Source organism: Lepisosteus oculatus, chromosome 21, assembly GCF_040954835.1.
Source record: "Lepisosteus oculatus isolate fLepOcu1 chromosome 21, fLepOcu1.hap2, whole genome shotgun sequence".
NCBI classification, from domain to species: domain Eukaryota; kingdom Metazoa; phylum Chordata; class Actinopteri; order Semionotiformes; family Lepisosteidae; genus Lepisosteus; species Lepisosteus oculatus.
In genome coordinates this window covers 12,456,893-12,480,268 of record NC_090716.1, presented here as the reverse complement: position 1 = coordinate 12,480,268, position 23,376 = coordinate 12,456,893, and the positions used below count along the sequence as shown (strand labels likewise).

Below are 23,376 nucleotides of genomic sequence, written 5' to 3'. Positions count from 1 at the left end.
GTACTGTACATGTAGCCTGCATAACAGCTTACCTTGATCGTGTTTCTAATTATGGCTAAGCATTACATTTTCATTTAAATAAAGAATGAATGTATTGCATACAAGAATGTAAATGAGTTAACAGGAATGAAATGCTGTAAACTACAATGAAAATTACAACATAAAGATCTTCATTTTATGTGTTATGTGACCAACAATTTGCTACAATAAATGTCTTTATTTCAAAAAATAATTAATTGGCATACCTCTGTCCAGTGTTTCACAAATGTGTATTCATTATGAATTGTTATGATTCTGTTAGAAAAGAGAACTGCTTATGCTTTTTTAAATGCAATTTCCTGTTGGAATTCTTTTTTATTCCAATGATCTATGTCTAGCAGTTAGGGATGGGATAAAAGGGTGTAATTAGATGGACAGAAGAGTCAATGTCAGCAGGAACATTCAGTAAAATGCTAGAAGGAAATCTGAATGTTGAAGTTAGTCTAGCTTGTTGCATTGGTTTTCCATAATGATTCTGAATTGTTGGTTGTGTCCAGATTTCCTTGAGGAGGAGGAAGGGGTGGACCCGGAAGATGAGTCTTTACCTATTGACAACCAGCCAGTTAGGAGAAAAGTCAATGGCAGCCTCAGCAACCAGCACTTATCTGCAAAGCCCACAAGGAAGCCTGTCTCTCTTACCACAGCTGACTATGGTGATGGTGTTGATGACTATAACTTTAAACACGGAAAGAAGACCTTCCAGGGCAAGGGGGTCAATAATAGAGAAAGACAGAAAACCAGTGACAGTGCTGTGGGTGGTGTTCGTGATGACCGTGAAGTTATGGACTTTAATGAGCCCACTGTCATCCGTGGTAAATCGCTATCCTGGATCAGGACTGCTCTGGATGAGCGGAGCAAGAAGGGGGTTGAACCATTGGTGGCTGCCGTTCCTAGACATGGTAAATCTGCCCTTTTTCTTCCCCAGAACTCCATTTCAGCGCTGACTAGTAGAGCCAAGCAAATCCTGAACAACTCAGCCCATGCAGGCCAAAGCCCAGTGGTCAACGATAAAAAAGACCGCCAGCGGGACCAGAACAAAATCTACGTCACCAGGCTTCGATCCAACAGAAAGACCACGGCTCCCCGGCATCCACGAGAAGTCTTCCCGGGCGTTTTCCTGTATCAGAATGGCAAAACCACGAAGCTGGTGAATCTGAACTCCAAGCTGAGAGGCAAAGGCCTGGTGAGCGCCTCCCAGCTGCGAGCCAAGTCGTTTTTCAGAGAGAGCAAGGCCTCCTGGCTGAGCAACAACTCCACCAAGCAGGCCGCTCGCAAAGTATCCAAGGCAACAGTGAGGGAGGCCCATAAAAAAGAGGAGCCCCGGGGCATAACTCCTGTATCTGCTAGAACCATGTCCGCCAGTATTAAAGAGATTTCTCAGCCCACCACAGGAAACCCAGGAGTCCAGGACTTCAATTCCTCGGAGAATACTCTTCCAACAGAAGCCCGAGTGACATCCTACATGAAGACGTCGGAGATCACAGAGTCGCAGCAGTTTGAGACGGAGCCCGAAGAAGGGGGGCTCTCAGATTATAGCTACGAGGAGCCAGATCCTCAGCTGAGCTGGGCGGAAGAGGCCATTAACTGGCAGCGCACCTTCTCCGTCAACACCATGGACTTTGAGCTGCTGCGCTCTGACTGGAACGACCTGCGCTGCAACGTCTCGGGCAACTTACAGCTCGGCGAGAGCGAGGTGGTGGATGTGCTCGCACAGTACATGGAGAAGCTGAACGAAAAGAATGGAGGGTGAGGCAGGGAGAGGTCAGGAGTGCATCCGATAACTGAGAGTGTGCACTGGGTTTGGCTTTCGCAATAACTCTGTAAACGTTGGAGTTTAGTTTGCATTGATCAGTTACCCTCTTAATGTATCCTGTTGTGCAAAAGATCTTGGACATTTTAGACATTGTAATTAATGAGATATAAACATCGACAATTTCCACATTTGGAAAATTGATGGGTTGATGGGAAGAAACACGGTGATGATCACATTGACTCGAAGAAAACTATGCATCAACCACCAATGTGAAGTGTAGTAGTAGGTAACCCATCACATTTTCTACTCATTATTGAGGTGTGCCTTGCAACTTACAGTTTCTCCTGTCTACACATCTATAAAGCTACAGTATAAGGCTGCTTTTTGATCAAGATTAACTATTAGTTTCATGGCTAAAACACAAGTCACCTAACAAAATGGCTACAATTTCAGCAGAAGGTTTCTCCATGATGAGGGAAAAGCATTGACTTGAATGTACAGAAAACTGCAAAATGCCCAAGACTTGCACAGCAGTGTACACTATATATTCTAATAAGCAGAGTAAATGCTGAAAAAAATGGCAAAAATTGGAATGTTGTAGAATTAGAAAGATCTGCACATTTTTCTTACTCAAAAAATTCTGAGATATGCTACTGGATTTCACAGTGCAGTTGTGAACATGAGAGATAATGGGTCTTAATTTGTATTTTGCTAATTTTGCTAAGAACCATCCCCCAATTTAAATGTTTACACTGAAGCTTGCACTCAAACCCCCTGTTCAACCCGACTTTTAGACACACGCTGCTAGGTTCCAGCGCGGCGGCTCCCAGGCTCCCTGCCTGAGTCTCTCCTCTCCCAGCAGGATCTACACCCTCCTGCGCATCATCAACGTCGAGAAGCGGCGGGACTCGGCTCGGGGGAACCGCTACCTCGTCGAGCTGGAGCTGATGGAGCGCGGGAAGAGGGTGGTCCGGCTGTCGGAGTACGTGTACCTGCTGCTGCACCGCCGGCGGCAGGAGGACAGTCTGGAGAGGGAAGAGGGGGCCGCCACCGCCTCACCTTCTACCACCACCACCACCACCACCACCACGGCTTCCGCCCCTGCCGGCCACGGCCCTCCTCGGACCACCACCCAGTGGAACACAGCCTACACCAAACCCCTGCTGTGCCAGCCGGTCATGCTGCAGTGGAGGCACGACGTTATGGTGCACTTTGTCGTGCCAGGTACTGACTCCTGGGTGATGTGTGGCAAGCAGCAATAGCAGAAAAGCACAGGGTGGATTTTTTTTAGCCTGGCTGCTTGACATCTTGCTTGGTTTCTTTGTGCTTGCTTCCTTCGATACAGTATGGCTGAAAGCCCTCTAGCATGGGCCTTGTGGGGTATCAGAATATGCCAGACTGGGATTTGTGGTGATTAAGGAGGGTTTCACTATATAAAAGACTAGGCCGACATCATTACACAGCTTCCATGTCTTAGTAATGAAAAATTTTCTTTCAGCAGAATATGATTCCCCCATATAAATTCAAATTCCAGACCTGGAGGGCTTCTGACATCTGGTTTCCTTCCAGTTTCAGCCAGTCTGTTTCACTGTTATATTTTTCATGCTTAAAACATCAGGAACTGGGAAACATTCCCAAGTCTTCAACGACTGATGACTTGAACAGACTTCATGAAGTCCTGCAGGACTGAATCTGCTCTCTGTGATCTAGGCAGTGTGAGGCACCTGTCTGTTGTAAGATTGCTCTGCTGCCTTTTCTCCATTAGTGAAGAACCAGGCCCGCTGGGTGCAGCAGTTCATCAATGACATGGAGTACCTGCACAGCGAGACCAAGGATGACAACTTCAACATCATCATTGTGGACTTCCAGAGTGAAGACATGGATGTAGAACAGGCTCTGAAGGACAGCAAAGTGCCAAGGTGCTGTAGCATGACTCAGGCCTCCTATGGGAAATAACTCCAAAAGTAGTGGACTCTCAGGACTGCTCAGAATCAAGATTAAAAATCCAATATTTAACATTTAATAATTAGTATACAGTGGACCTTGTAAATGCTTCAGAAAAGTTTCTTTCCTGCAGTATTAAGCAACTATCCCTAGTTTATGTCTTGGACAAATTTAACAGGTTTCCTAAATATATGAGAATATTAAAATTAATCGATTCTGTGACATAATTATCTCGATCCAGTTAGAGATTTCTCTCCATTATATTATTTAATGTTCATTGACCAATTCTCAGACCATGTTTTTAGACCATTATTTTAGATTCCCCAGTCTTCACTTTAACTATTATCTCTGCATGTGGAATCCTCTGTGTTTCTTGTGCTATGAAACCTGTCTTTTTTTAAAGCAGTTCTGATTTTCCTCGATAATATATGCCCTACAGTAACAGCTCTTCAGTGGGTTTGGCTGTAATTATAGTTTATAGTCCAGAGTTATTTTAATTTTATCTGTAGTGTCATGATTCAGTTTTTGTTTTCCCTTTTCTTGGATGGGTTTGTGATTTTCATTTTGCCAGATATTGGAAACAGCCCTGGTACAACGGTCTGCTGAAAGATCCTTGTTACTGGCATATTTGTAATACCCAAACCTGCTGATTTGTAACACAAAAAAGAAAGAAGAAAGAAAACACAACATGTTGGCCGTGGAGCCGAAACGTTGTGTTTTCTTTCTTCTCTTTTCAGCATGGAATAAATCTATTACTTGTTCCATTATAGTAATTATTTTCCTCTGTTGATAATATGAAGATTATTAAAAACTGGGCATTTTTTCATATAGTAAATGACTGTGTAAAATATAAATTATTAATTATATTACCTTTCCAACAAAAACATTTAATCTATTGTTTTCTGTGATATTTTTATTTGGTGTTCCTGTGCTATTATCATATTACATGAAGCAAGCACAAAACGGAGCTACCTTTGCACTGTGTTTTATGAGTGTATTTAGATTCTACTCAGTGCTGTGTATTTTAAATGTTGTCAAAAGCAGATATGTTACATGCACTGTATTTTGTTCCAATCAATCTTTTGTTCTTGCTTTTGTACTAGATATGAGTACTTGAGGCGGGAGGGAAATTTTGAACGTTCAGCAGGCTTGCAAATTGGAGTAGACACCATTGAGGTGAGCCAGTGACAAATGTAAGGGTGCTTTGATATGTGCAGTAATCATGTCTTCTAGTTCTATCACAGTCTTCTTTAGGAATGCATGGACCTGTATCACACAGATTAGCTGTTCTTTTTATTTAATTTTCCTGCTGTAGCTTTCTAAATTTTTCATCAATTTAATTTTAAAATGTTATGTGACAAATGATAATGCTTAGAGCATGTACTGTACAGTACAAGTATTAAATGTTATTCCTTAGAATTCTCAGCAGTTTCAGTTTTAGCAGTTTATGTTCTGTCATAATTATGATCCAGACAGCTTTCAGTTTGGTTTGGAATTGACAGGTATAAGAATTTCTCTATGTTTTTCCAGATAGTTTTATACCATAAGTTATTCTATTACTTAAAGGTCAAAACTGTTATTGTAAAGCAGAATTTCTCACCTAGACATAGACTGTTAGAATACCTCATAATTACAGTACTATTATAACTAGTCTTTCAGTCATTGACTGATTTAAACATTGACTGATTAAGACAGGACAACAAGCAGAATGCAAGGTGGGATCTGTTTTCAAGAGCTGTGTCATTGGCCTTTACCAATACAAAATCAACTCAAGGCTGTGTTTCCATGGGTGGACACTATTCCAGCTCTCTCGGGTTGTGCTTGATTTTGATGCCATATCTTGTCACACTGTGTCAGGGCGCCACAATTCAGTCCTTTTCATCCGGGGTTCCATCAGCTGTACTTCAGACTTTAGAAAGGAGTGCACTGTGAGCAGAATAATGATGTTGTCCGACCTCTGATTTTCCAGGACAGTCACAGCATTGTGTTCCTGTGCGACCTCCACATCCATTTCCCCCTCAACATCCTGGAGAGCATCAGGAAGCACTGTGTGGAGGGGCGGCTGGCTTTTGCTCCTATAGTCATGAGGCTGGGCTGTGGGAGTTCCCCCAGAGAGCCTGACGGTAACACTTGGCCTGGGGTCACTGTCTTACTGTCTGTCTGTCTATTTCACCCCAATCTAGAGTTTAAATTCACAAGGCTGTTAGTTGTAACTTCAAATTCTCACTCAAAAACTGAATAGCATCATGTAACCATCTACCAGATGAATTGGATGGGCTGAATGGCCTCCTCAAATTTGCACATTTTACACTAGGAAAGATTGCCATATGTGGATTCGAAGATGACTCAATAGTTGCTTGTTTGACAGGACCTTACACTAACGCACTAACAAGAAGCGAGCAGCGAGCAGCGAGCCCAAGAACCCGAATCCGTTACAATGCTCTTTATCTGAGCCCTGATTTGGAAAACTCATTCGGTCACTACCATGCCTAGACTTTTTTATGGCCTTACATTATTGCATTTGGTTTTGAAAGAAAACTTTTTAAAATAATGACCCTGCCAGAACAAGGAGCACACATTGCACATTTACTTTGTGACATGCAAACACCAAACTCAGTTTTTCTTTCAAGCAGAGCCTCTCTGTTGTCTTGCAAAGCTTTGAAGTCTGCATTTCTTAAATTAATTGGAAGCTTAGTGTCTGTGTTTGACAGCTATGACAGGGTAATCCAAGCAGGCAGCACAAGATCAAAAGATTCAAAAGAAGAAATAATTGACCCTGGTTTTCTTCTCTTCTCCCTAAGGATACTGGGAAGTTAATGGCTTTGGCTTGTTTGGCATTTACAAGTCGGACTTTGACAAGATAGGAGGAATGAACACAGAGGAGTTCAAAGATCGGTGGGGAGGCGAGGACTGGGAGCTCCTCGACAGGTATTTTGAATAAGAAATGGGATAGTTTTGAGAACAGTGCCACTAATCGAGGTTATGCCACAAATCAGGCCAGTGTCCCAAAATGTCAAAGTCTCCTTTTATTTTACCTGACATTTGACTCTCTCTTAACTCTGTATTAAACCCTGTACTTCATCAGCTTTCATGTTTTCACCTTTATGGCTGCTTACAGATGTGTGAAAAATCCTCATGATCTCATTTTGCTTTCACACAGAGTTCTTCAGAACGGGCTGGAAGTGGAGAGGCTGAGACTGCGCAGTTTCTTTCACTATTACCACTCCAAACGGGGCATGTGGAACGCTCAGATGAAGAAGAGCCCCAAAGCATAGCGTATGGAGGTGCTTCAGCTCTGCCGTGGAAGAAGCTTGGGTGCCTATTTCAGTGCCATGTGGGCATTTTTCAGAGACTACCAAGTTCCTTTAAGGACCCCTTTCCCAGACTCGAAGACAAGGAGAGAGTGGCCGTTCTGTTTGCCACCCTGAGTCAGATGACTTACTCTCTCTTGGCTGCTTTCAGTTATTTAACAAGTACTCAACAGAAGTACGTCTAATTCTTAAAGGATTTTAAAAGTGGACGATTCTGAATTTTTTTGTATTTGTTGAGAAGAATGGTAGCACTGCTAAGAGGAAATTGGGGCCTTTAAAACTGTTTCTTATATAGATCCTAGTTTTAGGCAGCACCAGGAGGGAATCATTAAAGAAAGGTTTAGTTGTGATTTTATGACTGGGAAATGAACGAACAATAAAGGGATTTTACCGAATCCCTTTCTGACAAGAAGAGGTCAGGCTTTAAAAAAGCACTAGTACAGGAAGACCCTTTTGGATCTGCCCTATGCACTTCATATATGCCTCCCATTACAGACCTGCTCTGGTGATGATATATTTGTTGTAGGGATGTGTGTATCAAGGCCCTTATCTGTGAATACAGGGATCTGTTTTGCGCTGTTTTGGTGTCCATGACTGTATTTGATTTTGGGTTTTGTGGACTTACCTTGACATAATTTTATCACTTTTTTCCAGTCAATAGCTGAAAGATATGCTAAACAATGTGTTGTAGGTTGTTCCCATATGATTACCATGTTGGTCATCATTTTGTTGATACATTGTACAAAATCCAATGGATAAAAGAACACTACAGCTCCTGCCAAGGAAACTTATTGAAGGCCATTTGATTACTGTATTTTTCTCTTGGACTTCTCTGAAATGCAGATGCAGAGTATGTGAGGCAAGCTTGAGATGTTTTTTATGTATTAATGGTAGTGATGTTGAAGCAGTAGGGACAAAGATGCATTAGGTTATGGATGAGGAACACTGCCCTTGAAAACCAAATATATCTACTTTAGATATTAATCCTGCTGATTCTGGGGTTGGACTGGCACACTAAACTAAACAACACTGCACTAAGTAGGTGTGAATGGGTCAGGCTTGGATAACAGCTTGAACTTATTTGGTCATTGGAGAGGGCAGTAAAAATGAATATTTAAATAGATTGCTAGCTAGACTGGGACTAGTTCCTAGAATATTTATTTTAAAACTGCACAAACTTGAATTTTTCTCACCAAGTGATTATTTAGATTGCAAGATATTATTTTAATGTATTTTCTTTTATAGTAATTCAAATTGGAACTGAAGATGAACTAAATTTTGTTTCTTTACTACTGTACACCACCTCACAACACCATGGGGAGGTGAAGACAGTGCACACTTTCTCCAGGAACTAGCATGTATTAGAGCCATGTGCAGTCTTTCATTTGCAGGTCCCACATATTTTCATATTGTAGTTTTTCATGTTGTAGGATTCTTGATCAAGAGAATCCATCAATTAGCAAAATTCCACTGAAAACTTCACAGGTACCCAGTAAGTCCTTGGGGCCATCGGTGTTCAGCAAGCCAAGATTATCTTGATTGGCTCAAGTCCACCTGGCCTTGTGGCACTTGGCCAATTGTCCTAGTCAGTCAGCCAATGACAGAGCTCATACATGAGCCAGCACCGACTGCATACAGTAGGATAATTTCTACAGCAACTACAGCTGTTCAACTACAGCAAGTAGTTGAACAAGTCTAAGGCAAAAATCTGATTTCTGGTTTCCTAGTACAGTATGCCATACAGTATGTACAGTAGTTATGTCCCAAAATAGATGGAGCAAGCCCTTTGCTTCACAAAAGGGAGAACTCATTTCATTGACAAGTTTTGATTTCAGTGAGCTTTCCTTGAGCAGATCTTAACACAAAAAAATATGATTCCAACTCTGAGAACAGAGATATATGAATAAACAGTTTTACATTTTAAAAATATCTTTAAAGTCTAAAAACTCAATATTTTAAATACATTTTAGATTTTGAGTCTGTAACTAACACTAGTACATTTATGAAAAGAATAGCTTTAAGAGTCTTTAGTTATACTGAAATCCAGGCTAGGTGTTAATGCTTTCATCTGTAAAAAGCTGTTCTGAAAGCCAGCCATCTGGGAGGAAGATTGTACAGGGACTGTAAGGTTTTTTTTTTGTATAGAATGAGACACAAACATTGTAATGTTTACAAGAAAAGGAACTACTTGATATCTGGGAAACTCTCATTATTTTATGTTGCAGGGCTGGGACAAAGAGTGACAGCAGAGGAGTGTTTCTTGTCTGTGTCAGGGGCCAAGCAGATATCTTCTTTATGGTGACCCCCACCTCATGCAGTACATGGATCAGCTCTTTCTTATGAATAACTGTTTTTCTCCTATAAACACATTTACTACCATTATCCAGCCATAACCTTGCTACACTGCAGTTTCACACTGCGCACCTAATTCATAATGACATTCTCTTTTAAGAATTTAATATTGACTTTGTATCTACATCAGTAATACCCAGGATTCAGGAGAACTTCTCAAGGAAATTCTACTAAGATTCTCATAAAACTACTATACTACTGATCTGGTTTTAAATTTTTCAGTTTTAATGGTTTCTTTTTTATTTTCTTTTTTGTGTCAGTTGACATAGTCTGGAGGGCAAGACAGTGGCATTGAGATAAGTGCTGCTGCCTAAAATGTCTGCCTTTAGCACCTGTCAATGTAGAGTTTACATGTTTCCCCCGTGTTTACAAGGGGTTTTCGCCAGGTGCTACAGTTTCTTCCTAGCTCCCAAAGACATACTGTACACGTTAGGTTCGATGGGCTTTCTGTGGTTAATTCTTACGTGCATGGTCGTTGGGCTCCTTACCCAACCACACATATAGGGAGGCTTTGATACTTTACCCCTTTCACAGGGCATGGAACTACACAAACACAGACAGTGTAGTCTGGCTAATCTCAACATTGTGGAACACAGAGTGCTCTCCCATGCTAGATAGATGTATTCATGGATTCTAAGATGTGCCTTTGATTGTCACTTTAAGTAAAAAGTAGTATTAAATAAATGTGTTGGTGTAAACAGGAAGCATGTACGTTCAATTAATTTTTGAGGTAAAACTCAGAAATAAGGCCTCTTACAGTATCTGAACTTTGAGTGTCTTGCTGATTATACAGCAAATGTATAATCATGAAACTAAAGGAACAGATCAGTTAATGAGCTGAATGGCAGAGATGCCTGATTGCCTCAGGGCCTAAAGGATTATGGATGTTCTTTACATTAAAAAAATAAACATCTTACAGTTGTCATTGGTTTTATCAGGGAGAGTTTCTTCTTCAATTAAGGAGAATGAGGATTTTCATATCTGTGACAAACAAATCCTACTGAATCTGAAAAAGGCTCCATTTAAGCCTGTTCCTGTAAATTGGTGGTGGTGGGGTAAATCCAGTTCAGCTTGTCTCCCTCCTCTAAAGTCACTATAGCAGGGCTTTGTCCCAGTCAAACCTCTGCAGCTCAGACCTTGCCTATTTTTTAAAAAGACAGGGATATACATTCCAAGGGTAATTTCTGTGAAATTATTTTGTAGCAGGAGTTTTCAGAATGTACTGTATTGTCTTTTTTTTAAATAAAATTTTAAGATAAAGCTTCACCTTGGTGTAGATGTCGATCCCCTTCACTACACTATCAGAAAAAAAATGTGTGTACAGGTATTGCTACATTTGTGAAGACCAAAGCAGAGGTAATGAATCAGGTAGGTGATCCACACATAGCAAATCACTATTATTATTGTTTTGGGCTTATTTTCATCCAGAATAACTTTAAATGTATTTTTTGCAGTGTATAGTATGGTAAATAATACTAGAACAAGAATCAATGGAAGGTCCTAACAAGTACAGAAGTACAGATGTGCATCTGTGGTTGTAAGGAATAGCAGCTTTTCACAATTCTTCATTGGCATATTAGTAACCTGAAGAGTTTCCTTAAAAAAAATATTTGCCATTGCACATAGTAGTACATCAGTTCTTGTGGCTGTGTGCTCTTGCTCTGTTATGTACTCTTGGCTGCTAAATTTAAATGTTTGCTTACGGAAGTTGGACGTAATTACAGTACTTATCACTTCAAGGTCTAATTTATTGAAACTTTAGATGATACACATGATTCAAAATAATGTAACAGTAGGACACTGTGAAACTCAGGAATCAGCACTAAATTCAGTACGTACTAATTATGCAAAGTAAGCAAATGATTCCTCTTACTGAACCAAAGTCAGAAAGCTATTCAATTTTGAGGCACTGAGAATGTACCTATCTCATGTTCAAAAGGGAAATAATTGATTAGCTCTTCCTGATCTGAAGTAACCTCTGAGTGCACAGGCAGTGTGTTGTCAGTCTCTGGTGAAACAAGTAACTTAAATCAACAAAGTGGTAGAATATGGACATGGTAGATCATGCAATAGCAGACTATCTCAGACAGAATATGACGGGCACAGCTAATAGTGTCATGGATGTCGGAGGGGCATGCCATGGAATGGCCAGGAGAGCAGTAAAGACCCAATGTGTAGCGGCAATAGGGGCAACACGGAGGTTAGCCCGGGCTCAGGGGGTCAGACGAGGTCGGGGAGAAACCTATGCCCTCAGGCCATGGAAGAGGTGACCTGGTCTCAAGACATCCGAACCCTCAATCCTGAGCGAGACGCAAACAGAGGCCTGGAAATCTATACAGTAGCCCCACACAAGGACACACCGGAAGGACAAGAAAAGCACAGGGAAACTAGGAACAGGACAGAGAAGGAGCGCCCTCTAGATGGAGAGGGCGTGAAAGTAACAAAAAACCCGAGAACAAGAAATGGCAAAAAATAAGTTCAACATTCTGTCAGGGATGCAGGGAGTGACAACCCGAGGAAAGCCAGGTGTTCGCACGCGGATGCCAGGAACGACCCGCTCACAGGCACGGATGTCAGGAGTGGCATCACGCGACTAGAATAGGAGAACTGAAGAAATAAGGCCCAAAGCGATGCGGGAAACAGAAATAGAACAAGCGCCGCTCGCGGGGTCAAGGTATGGCTCAGCATTCGGTCACGGATGTCGCAGGGGCAAGCCGTGGAAGGGCCAGGAGAGCAATACAGCAGGTAGGCAGTTTGTGAGGCCCGGATTTAGTTGAACTGCTGATGTTCTACTGATAATAATAATAATAATAAACTTTATTTTATATAGCGCCTTTAAAGGTGGCTTCTCAAAGCGCTTGAGAAGATATGATGTGATCCTGCTGTCATATCTAACAGTTCCAACAGAGGGCACATTACTGGGCAAGCGGCACTTGTAAAAAGTCCATCTTTTCTACATCTAAACTATGTATAAGAATAACCCAGATGGCCAGTACAAGAGAAATAGCATGTAGAGTTTACAGATTATGAGATGTAAAAACACTTTGCTATTATAGAGTCTTTATTCTTGCAATATAGAGGGCAATATCTTAATAAAGCCTTCAATGTAGAAAACTTTTCCAGTATAATTTTCTCCAGTATACCACATGGGGGACCCCTTCTCCAATATATTTCATAGTTTGTTCATTTTTCAGCATGGATGGTTGACAAGACATTTATTCTGCCAGAAAGCATAAATATTTCACAGGGACTTTGAAAAAGAAGAGAAAAATCATCACATAACAATTCCTACTTAAGTTGGTACATTCATCTAATTCTACTTTGAAAATTAAGTTGTTTTAAGTTATACCATTTGTGATTTATTTGCTATTTGCCACTTTTAGATTTCCAAATACTCTGTATTCAGACAAGTTTATTCAGCCTTCGTAATACTAACTTTTCAGTGTTGTTTGAAGTGGTTTATCATGACACCTCATCTCTGTTAGCTGTAACAGCATTATAGCATTCTATTGTACTCAAATTTTACAAATAAAAAATACAAAAATACTGTAAAAATATTGTAAAATACAAACTTTTACAAATAATATGAACTGGTAATCATGACTCATGGAATACCCAAAATACTTATTTGTAAAGATCTCCTCAACAACATCATGTCGATATTTTAAGTCGTGTTATGTTCAATTAATCCTCTATTGTTACACAAAAATGTTTCCTAAAAAAAAGTAGTTGCTTTAAAATAATCTAAAGCTAAAAATGATCTGAGAGTCCATGTCGCTAAAAAATACATATTTTTTAAGTTTGCATAGTAAGGTAAAAAAAAACAATTTAATGTACTCGACAAAACATTATTTCCTCACTACTTCCTCATGATGTCCTATGTCCTGTTTTAATCGTACAAACTGTTATTTTTCGTTATCTCCCCTTTTATTTTTGCTCTTTTAACTACATTTCTTGGAGTCCTGAGCTCATTGGACAGCCGTTCCACTTTTGTTAGACTTCCTGCTCTTGCAAGAAAGTGATTTGGCCAGCTTATTTCATACTCAAGGTTTACACTCTTTATGTTTGCGCCCATTCCTTTTTACATTGATTTCAGTAGGTGCCTACAATGGTGTTGTTATTAAAAATGAATGTTTTGAAGCTACTGAAACACGAGAAGCTCTTGGTTTAAGGAGCAGATCCAGAAAAGAAGTTTTTCCTATTGTGGCTGCTGGGGTGATTGGTTGATATAGCGGGGTGAGCTGCTGATTGGTCCGTGTGCAGCTACAGATCACGGTGCAGTTAAAGGTCCCTTCAGTCCGTGCGTACGCTGATCTTCCTGCTAAAAAATAGCCATCGGGCAAATGGAAAAATTCGCTTATCGTACGGACGAGTGTGTAGATTTGATGAATTCCCGCACATGGATCAAAACACACTTCCCTGGAAGAAGTAACCGCCTGTCTTTCTTTGGATTTATAAACCTGTGAGTTCCAGTACATGCAGGGAAAGTTGGAAAACGGAGAGGACTGAAGCGCAATCAGTGAAGGTACTAAGTTGAGGAGCGGCGCATTAGCCTAGTGAATTCATAAAACATCCGAAACTGAAATATTAATGTAGCAGTGCACATACAAAACGTAAGTGAACGATATTTGTTTGGAAAACGTATACCAGGATAATTTTGCGCATTTTTCGATTTACAGACTCCGCTGAACACTTCTTTGGAAGTGTCATTAGCTGCAGCAGCCGGGACACTTAATTCAGTCTAGCCAGAGTCATGGCAGGGATGTGCAGCTCCACCGTAAAGACCCTGGAGGACTTGACTCTCGATTCGGGCTATGGAGCAGGGGACTCTTGTAAGTCTCTTAGCCTCTCGTCTTCAAAATCCAATTCGCAGGCGTTCATGAGCGCTCCGCACCGGGGCAACTGGTGGTACTATTCAGGGTCTATGAACAGCCGAAATAACAGCTGGGACACAGTCAATACTGTACTGCCGGAAGACCCCGAGGACATGTTCTCCAAATGTCCCCGGCTCCCGGAGTTGGAGGAATTCCCCTGGACCGACGACGAAGTGGGCAAGATCTTGCGCAAAACACCTGGCAAGGGGGCAGCGTTTTCCCAGGAGGCTGTCCGGAGGCTCTCTACTCTCCTACGAAGGGCTTTGATTCGGATTTCCAGAGAAGCCCAGCGGCTCAGTGTCATGCATTGCCGCTGCACCCGCTTTGAGGTGCAGAGCGCCATACGCCTGGTGCTGAGCTGGGCGCTGGCGGAGAGCTGCGTCTCGGCTACCGTCAAGGCGATCTCGCTGTACAGCATGAGCGCAGGCGAGTGGCTGCGGAAAGGCAAGTCCTCCCGATGCGGTCTGACCTTCTCGGTTGGCCGCTTCTTCCGCTGGATGGTGGACACCCGCATCTCCGTGCGCATCCACGAGTACGCGGCGATCTGCCTGGCCGCTTGCATGGAGGGACTGGTGGAGGAGGTGGGGACGCGTGTGCTGATGGGGGAGAGGCAGCCGAGTCCAGATGGAGTTTCACTTGGCACAGGAGTCACGGCCGAGGCTTTGGAGGCGGTTGTCAACAATGATGCCGAGCTCTGGGGACTCCTGCAGCCCTACGAGCATCTCATCTGTGGGAAGAACGCAAACGGTAGGATCAGTCTTTTTTGTATTCACAAACATAGGTTTGGAAGTTTTGTTTTGTGTGAAAAGGTGACAGAAAAATGAATATAGTAATACATTGAACAAAAATAGTTTTCAAAATAAGCTAATAAGTTGTTTTCATTAGTTTGATTCACTGACGTGTAGGACGAATATCAGAAAATATAATTATTTATTCAACTATTCATATTTACAGACATAAAATAACTATAATAATAACTTAGTTCTTTTGATTTCATTCTTTTTTTCATGTGTTTACTCGCTATCAGATTACGGGGTCTTGATCAACGAAAGATTCAATTGAAATTAGTGAAATATATTCCATACAGTACGTCTACTTTTGCCCGGCGTTGTACTGATTTACAGTACGTCTTAATGCGTGCACCCATATGTAAACCTGGAAATGTTAATTTAATAGCGTTTAGAGCTTTGTACTTATCCCAAAACAGTAGTCAAAAGTAGCAAACTGTCCTGAAACCCTTTAAATAGCTTATTTAATGTTTTTTTCTTCCCTGGTTATGATGCAAGACTCACCAAATAATCTGTTTTACTCTAATAGTAATATTCATCCTGTGCCAGTAGAAAATATATATCTGAGATCTCAGTTCACACTCCTCAATACCCCCATAAGTATGAAATAATAAAGAATTGTGACAGTGTTAAGAAATGTGTGCTTGTGAATCTGCACATGCAGACGTGACATTTGCATGGCTGAAAGTTATGGAGGATTACCAGTTTCAGTCCCACTTCAAGGGGAATGCACACTGGGAATGTTGTTGTCGGGACTGTGATGATGTGATGCTGACAGGGCATTCAGAGCCCTTTTGTTCACCATCACCACAGTTCATCCTTTCTACCAATTGACGGGAAGAGCCCTTGATCAAGTCAGGTGTGGTCATCCATCCGTGCAAACCCAGAGGCACTGCTTCTGCAAAGTCACAACTTGACCATCTAACCAAATGGAATTTATAACAAAAGCTCGGGAGGGATGACACCAACCAAGCTCAATCAGACTCAGCTGTCAGTAATTAGCAATCGCTCCTGACAATCCATTCATCTCCCAAACCCTAGAAATACCTACGAGATCCCCATCTCTCTCTCTTGCACGTCTTTTGCATCCCATCTCCACCCCATCTCCACCTCTGCAGCTGCCCCTTGGTCACCCCACATGGGGGTCCTGGTCTCCTATTTCACTCCATGACGCTTTCATCTTGGGTGTTTGTCATTCCTCGTGAACAGAGCATTGTGGAAGAAATGGGAACATCATGGTTTTATGTCACATACTGTATCTAGTTGGTGGCTCAATGTGGATTACGGGCACATATTGGTAAATGGTGCTATTTTCTGCAATTGCAGTACTAGATCTCATTTGGTTATTTTGTACTTGCATACAGAAGGAACCACAAAGTAGTTACTGAGATATGTGTAAGACATCAATATACAGTATATCTTCTAGTGGAGATATGTTGTGGGGGCTAAAATTGCTAATTTTATGAGTTTGCATGTTCTTGATGGTAATCGACTGCATACCAGTTTTTCTTTACTTGGTTATTGACAATCATTATCTGTCTGCTATCCACCGTATTTCAATTTATCAATTGTTTCTCAAGTTATTTTACTGCTATTGCTTCTGCATAACCTGGGTAGAATGAACTCCTGTGTACACAATCTTTCAACATGCCCAACTGTCGGAGTCGTTTATCATGTGACACGGCCCCCTACAGGGTAGTTGGTAATGATTGAAGGAGCATTGCATTCTCATTGATCTCATTGATAATGGGTACCTAGCTGAACCCTGCGTTCAGTGCTACATGGCAAGTTGAGGAACCCAAAAAAATAGCAAGCTGGACAGGGATATATGACAGCATCAACTGCTACCAAGCTGCATTGTCTTACTGCACAGGTAGAAGCATCCCCATGGTCTGTGTGCAACATCCATGTCTCAGAGTTCATTGTCATACACTGGCCAACAGCGGCACTGAATCTGAACCCAGCTGAGCACATGGGATAAGGAGCATACACACACGTCAGAACCGAGTTACAGTATCTTATAGATTAAATGGCACAACACCCTTGTCAAGGTGCCCACAGTTATTAGCAGATGTCTAAAATGTATAGCTGGGTTTTACAGTAACTGTTGATATATCTTTAGGTCCCAAGCTTTAAAAATCACTTTTATCTGATGTAAAAGCACTGCGCACAAAATGCAAGTGGATTCATGTAAACAAAGAAAGAACTGCTTGAATTATGTTCCCCAATGTTGCACCTAACTGTAACTACATAGCAAATAAGTATTCTCAGCAGAACAAGACAAATACCGGTAGATAAACCTGAATATTGGTAATGTTATTTGAAAAAAACAATAGGAGGGGATCATTAAAAAAACAGATAGCATATTGTTTTAAACACACCGTGGCTTCTTCTGATATAGAGTACTTTCTTAAATCATCATAAAATATTATTTTTCGCATAGCATTTTGACTTTAAACAAAAGTCACACTTGAATAGTTTCTTTTTTGGCTCTTCACAGCAGGCAGAGCAGTTAAGCAAAGAATCCAGGACTACAGTGGTTAGCAGGCATTATGCACTTTTTAATTCATTACTCATCAGCTGCAGTGTGTGAACTGCTGCAATATTAATTAATACTCAATGTAAGAATTAATTTACATTATGCAAAGGGAACTCTGATTAAAACTGTTAGCACAGCAAACAGCCCTCCTCCTTAAAAAATCTACACTAGCTTAGGAGGATATTAACCTAAATGTATTTTTCCTCTTTTCTCTTGGCTTTATTCTATCATGTTTCACAGATCTCGAGTTTAATTCACACAGATCATCCAAATCCAAAATGATTGTTTCTTCTGTGTATCAGTATTGTTAAATTACGATAAAGGACAAATGCATATAAACAAAAAACTTTATCTAACTTTGTCATCCAAATTATTGCTAAGAATGCAAATTTTTCATTGAATGTAAATGATAATTGATAAAAATGATTGGTGTGTGTATTCCTGTGTAGTGACTTCCTTCAGGTCCAGAGGTGTGCAGTGCTATGGATATGTTATTCCTAGCGACGAGCTTGATTTGTAGCACAGTTTATTGATTGAATGCCACTACTTGTACAGCATGACTAGAGTTTGTTGTCGGTGATCGACAATCATAGGAACTTAATGCATTTGAAGAAGCTTTTACAGACATACAAATTTAAAACATGTTTAGATGTCCTTAGGTTCATGAACTTATACTACACCCTGAAAGAAACTGTATTGAAGGACATAATGGTTTATTGTGCAGGTGCAAAAATGTACCACACAATAATTTAAGGAACAGTAGGTGAAGTACTGTACAGTATGTCTAAAACAGTCTCTCTATCCCCTGATCTGCAGTAAGTGAAGCAGTCTCTTCGTCTACGTTTTAAGTTGTCTTGGTGTACATAACATCACACAGGGAGAGATAATGCAAGTCATAAAGTCGGTATCTTGTATTGAAAACATTAGCATTGATGACTGCAAGATGTGCACTCCACAACAGAGACTATCATATCACCACAGATGCTCCAGTGAATAAACTGGGTCAACACTTCGCCTTTGAAATGAGCATTTCACGGATTTCACGATGCAGTATGTCATATAAGGCATGAGCCTTTTCCTAAGCATCCGTTTTTCATGTGAAAAATATGTTTGCACTACATCAAATGTGCGAATCCCAAAAATATCTGTGTACAAATTCACAACACCTGACAGGCAGAGTTGCATTTTGGGATAAAATCTTTCCACTTCTGACTTCAAACACTTTCTGATATTTCCCTAATGTTTAGCCATAATGATATAGTTCTTGGATTTTAAAAGCAAGCCTGAAGTTTGTGGAACAAAAATCATTGATTCATTTTGGTTTCAGTTACTTTTAATTTTTGTATATTCTGGACTATTTCTCTTGTCTTTTTCTCTGGAAAGTCTGAAGCTCTTGTCTGCATGTATTTGAAAATAAGGCAGGGTTTTATTCTCAGCATTGGAAGCATTTCTGTGCTGCACAAAAGCTCCACTCTCATGTGCGGAACAGCCTAACATCTGGAAATCTTTAAGGCAAAAATTACATCTATGGCTCCAATAACAAGTTTTTTTTTCTTTCTTTCTTTTTTTTGCTCTCCTTCATTTTTTGATGGCCGTCTTTACAAATATTTTAAATTTGGAAAGAAAAATCTCAATCATAATTGTCACTCTTTGGAAGAACACTCTTACATGCTGTTAAGGCCTTGAAAACAAACATGTACACCTGCAAAATCTTCATCTTTTAACAAAAAGATTTTTAAATTTGAATGCAAAGTACTGAGAACAGTAATCTCTGTGAGAACAAAGACTTGCGGTTGTGGGTTTAGGAAGCCAAGATACAGAACTAGACTGTACAGTTATTTAGCCCATTGTGCAGGTTTGGTTGTTGATCACTCCTTGGGATTATGCTAATTTGTATGAAAAACACAGATACAAGGCTCCCATCGCATAACAGATTGTGCCTTTTCAGGCTTTACAAGTGAATAACTCTTGTTAAAGATAATTCATTTAAAGTAGCACTGGACCTTTACTGTAGTGAGCAAATTCCCATGTTTTGCGTGTTGGTGTGAACCCCTTTATACCAACAGCAGTGCAGAACAGAAAGTGTTTGCTTGGGATACTCTGTACTTAAATAGCTGTGTTGCTAAAGAGCTCACCTGCAGTGTGGGAGAAGATAGGACTTTGTAGTTCAGTTAGTAAGAGAAACTTGCGACGAAAACTGTGTATTTGAGGAGCCTGGTGTTAAAATTGACAAGTATTGTATTGTGAAGAGATCTGAGTGGGGAGATGTGTCAGTATGGATTGGCCACCCAGGAACAAGATGTTAATTCCACTCTGAAAAGTAGATTGAAAGAACAAACACAATCTTTTTAGCTGTGACTCTGAAGTACTGTAGTGTACAGTGTGGCAGTTCTTTGATTATACTATGTTAATACTGGTTGGGTTTTTTTAGTAAGGTTAAGTAAAACTAGCCTTAAAACTCTGTAGTACAGTATAAATTGGGGTAATCCATTTCCCTTTGATTTGATCTCTCTGCTGTAACAGTATAATTCCTTATGGGGCAAAGTCTAAAAGAGATTAAAGCATAATGGCTTTTAAGCAGGGAAATAAATGGCTGTTCGTTTCAGTCCATCAACTTGGACTCTTAAAGACAAGGTGATGCTATCTTGGATTGTAACTCCCAATGGAGTACATTTCCTCCCCGAAATAACTCAGTGTTTTCATATTTCCACACTTCCTTTTACCAGATAATAGCATGAGTCATCATTTTGTGTTTTTTTATTTTGGGCAGAAACCATCTAATCTAACCAAGAATGTGAAGCTCAGTTTGATGTTATTATTATTTTATGTTTTAGTTCTCCAGAATATCTGTCCTTCACATATTAACCATGTTGGCATTTAATGGTGCAACTGTAAATCTACAAGCTGTAATGAATAAATTCAGCATTGTCAGAGAATTAACTGCTGAACATGTGACTGCAGAAACTCATTTTCCAAAGCTGCTAAAATAAAATTACGTACTGTAATTGCATAGTTTGCGCACTATGAAGTATTTCTTTTTTCATATCTGGAACAGTTTTTTAAACAACAAGAAAGTCTGCAATGGGGCAGAATGATTAAGCAACAAGTTCTATTTAAAATGTGAGAAATGAAGCTTGCTTGACTGTTTCATTCTGAATTTTTCAGAATGAAAACCTAACATAGGTCTGTGTTCTACTGATGAGATCTGCAGAGTCACTTTTAAGTCGCTAGACTTGCAGTGAGTTTTGTGATCCCGCTGAAACACCTGTGTTCGCCTGTGCCAGTGCCTTTTTTGCCACGTGGCGCTAAATCTGTTTTACAAAGAAGCAATTGATGATGTATAAAATTAATTTAAAGGGCATGGATGACCAAGGCAGCTATAACTGGTGAAAAAGACCGTCTACATGTGGTACCAGGATATGGGCAATGGGCCTAGGCCTTACCAGCTGCACAAGGCTCCATACACTGCAGATCCTACCATATCCATGGAAACCAGACCTAGACAGGAAATCAGGGGCAGGATGGGAAGATGGCCAATAATGACACAAATGGATTAAAGTTTGTCAAATCTCTAATAAAGAGAAAAGGCTATCTGTTTTGCAGAAAGAGGGTGGAAATAAAAAAAGAAGATAGTAAAAGTAATTGGCCTTACTTGAATAGATTTTTAAAAAGATTCTTTTTATTTTCTTATTAAATAAAAACTGTTATGACCTGTTAATTTACAGAAATATACTGTATACAGTTTTTAAATATTTTAAATATTGAACTCACAAGTAAAGATCCTTTTTTGAATATTAATATTTCTATCTTCTTAATATATTGAATAGCATGTAATATGAAGGTGCTCCTGAAAAAATTCTCTATGGCATGCATTATTTTCCATCCATCTCCTTTAGGTACACCACTTTATCCTGAATAAAAAAGTCATAATGAGCTGGAACTTAACCCAGCAGGCAACAGCACACAGGGCAGGACTGCACCCAGGATGGGACACCAGTCCATCATAGGAAGAGCAAACATACGTACATGTATCTGGAGGATAATTTGTAATAATTCACAAGAGCATCACTGCCGTTTTTTTTTCTTGAAAGTAGAGTCATTAGTTTAAAAGGAAACAGATGTGTTCAGGGTTTCTCACTAATTACCCCATACTGTGAATTCTGATTAAATCTCCCAGTCTTTTCTGTCAAGACCAAGATGATACTGCGCCTTGTAAAAATGGTCCATGCTCCAGACTTATCATATTGGAGGGTTTGTGTTTAACTGCTTGTGCTGTGTTTTTAATGTATGAGGACCTACAAGATAAGGTCAGTTACTCTTGGGCCTCTTTATTTTAGTGGACTTTCCATAAAAAAAAATATTACAGCACAGTTGTAGGTCACACAACTCAAACATACATTCCACACAATTTCTAGCTAAATTGACTTAGTCATGTTTCAAATGGGACAGAACTCCCATGATACTTTGTTCATAGACTGTAATGGAGGATGAGAGCACACTATTGCGCTGGTGCATTTTTTTAGGTGCATTAATTAGTGTCTCTGTTTTGGAGTCTCTTCATACTTATTATCTGCTAAAGAGTAACTGTATTCTTACTTTTATCCTTTAACATCAGAATTAGATTGTCAGCTCACCTAAACAAGTTTTGCCTGACTTCAAATTCTAAATTAAATCGGATGATACAATTTAAATATTATATCCTTGGAAGAAAGAGCTCTTGTCTAAGAGCGGATTGTTTTTCTATTACTTCAGTACATGAGGGGAACTTAAGATTAATTTTGCCAACCAATTTTTGTTACAGAAGCAGCAGATCAGCCTGCAGTATCACATAGTAACTTCTTCAGCTGGTGAATGTTTTGCTGTTTTATATTTTGACTAATAGTTTTACTTGAAATATTCTATGTAAAGCAAACACCATTCATCTCTATCCTTCTATGTATCAAAGGACCGAAATGAGTGCATTTTGTAACAAGTAGAGGTGAACATAAATGCCCTTTAGCCAGGATAATGTAATTTGTTTTAATAATGAGTGACAGGAACCGAGATATTCCTTTAGACAAATACTTGGGTTAAGGGTTAATTGAGCTGTTATGGGTATTTCGAGTTTTTTCATCTAGAGAGTACTTCTGGTAGCTTGGTTTAAAAAAAATATATGAAATTAGAAAAATGTTTCATTTTTGTTATTTTGGAATTAAGGTTTGAAAGGTATGGAATTAGGTAAATCTGCTTGTTAAAATGTTGCAAATTTCATTCAAAACATTTATATCACATTGAACATTGCCCCCAAAAGTGCTATTAGAGTTGCAACATTCCCTAATCATGTTTATTTTTTTAAGAAAACACTTTTAGTCAGGACCACATCTGAACTGTTTGATTGTTGTATAAACTGTGCGCAGAGTGAATCTAAAGGTAAGAGCTCTCCACAAGTCTCAGATTTTGTTTTTTGTTGTTTTAACATGGATGACAACCCTGGAAATCAAGAACATGTGGGGTGAGTTAGGTTACATTTTACATCAAGATCAACCTCTGATCAGTAACATTGCTGATGTGCCATGTTCATTTCTAACGTTCATGACAGTATGACCCACACTGTTAGTGTTTGAGTGAGTGGGTATTGAACTGAGTGGGATCTGACTTCTATTATTTGTCATCAGTTTCTTTTGAGTCAGAACTGATGACATCTTGTTTGAATCTTTTGGAACCTCAGTTAATGACTACATTTTCTTCACAGAAGTAATCAAACAGTATATTCTGTAACCATGTTTAGACTAAATCT

General features: G+C 39.9%; 2 protein-coding genes across 2 annotated transcripts in view; both read left to right on the top strand.

The window, feature by feature from the left end:
• b4galnt4a (beta-1,4-N-acetyl-galactosaminyl transferase 4a) overlaps positions 1-10,665 on the top strand; it is a 161,455-nt gene extending 150,790 nt beyond the window's left edge. The window contains exons 14-20 of the mRNA XM_015338450.2: positions 537-1,785; positions 2,655-3,016; positions 3,558-3,711; positions 4,840-4,912; positions 5,706-5,859; positions 6,538-6,664; positions 6,897-10,665. Coding sequence (XP_015193936.2) covers positions 537-1,785; positions 2,655-3,016; positions 3,558-3,711; positions 4,840-4,912; positions 5,706-5,859; positions 6,538-6,664; positions 6,897-7,011 — 2,234 coding nt within the window. The 3' untranslated portion in view covers positions 7,012-10,665. The remainder of the gene's footprint in view (positions 1-536; positions 1,786-2,654; positions 3,017-3,557; positions 3,712-4,839; positions 4,913-5,705; positions 5,860-6,537; positions 6,665-6,896) is intronic.
• A 3,021-nt stretch (positions 10,666-13,686) lies between these two features.
• Positions 13,687-23,376, top strand: part of abtb2b (ankyrin repeat and BTB (POZ) domain containing 2b) — a 49,540-nt gene continuing 39,850 nt past the window's right edge. The window contains exon 1 of the mRNA XM_006642457.3: positions 13,687-15,020. Within this exon, the coding sequence (XP_006642520.1) occupies positions 14,153-15,020 (868 nt within the window). The 5' untranslated portion in view covers positions 13,687-14,152. The remainder of the gene's footprint in view (positions 15,021-23,376) is intronic.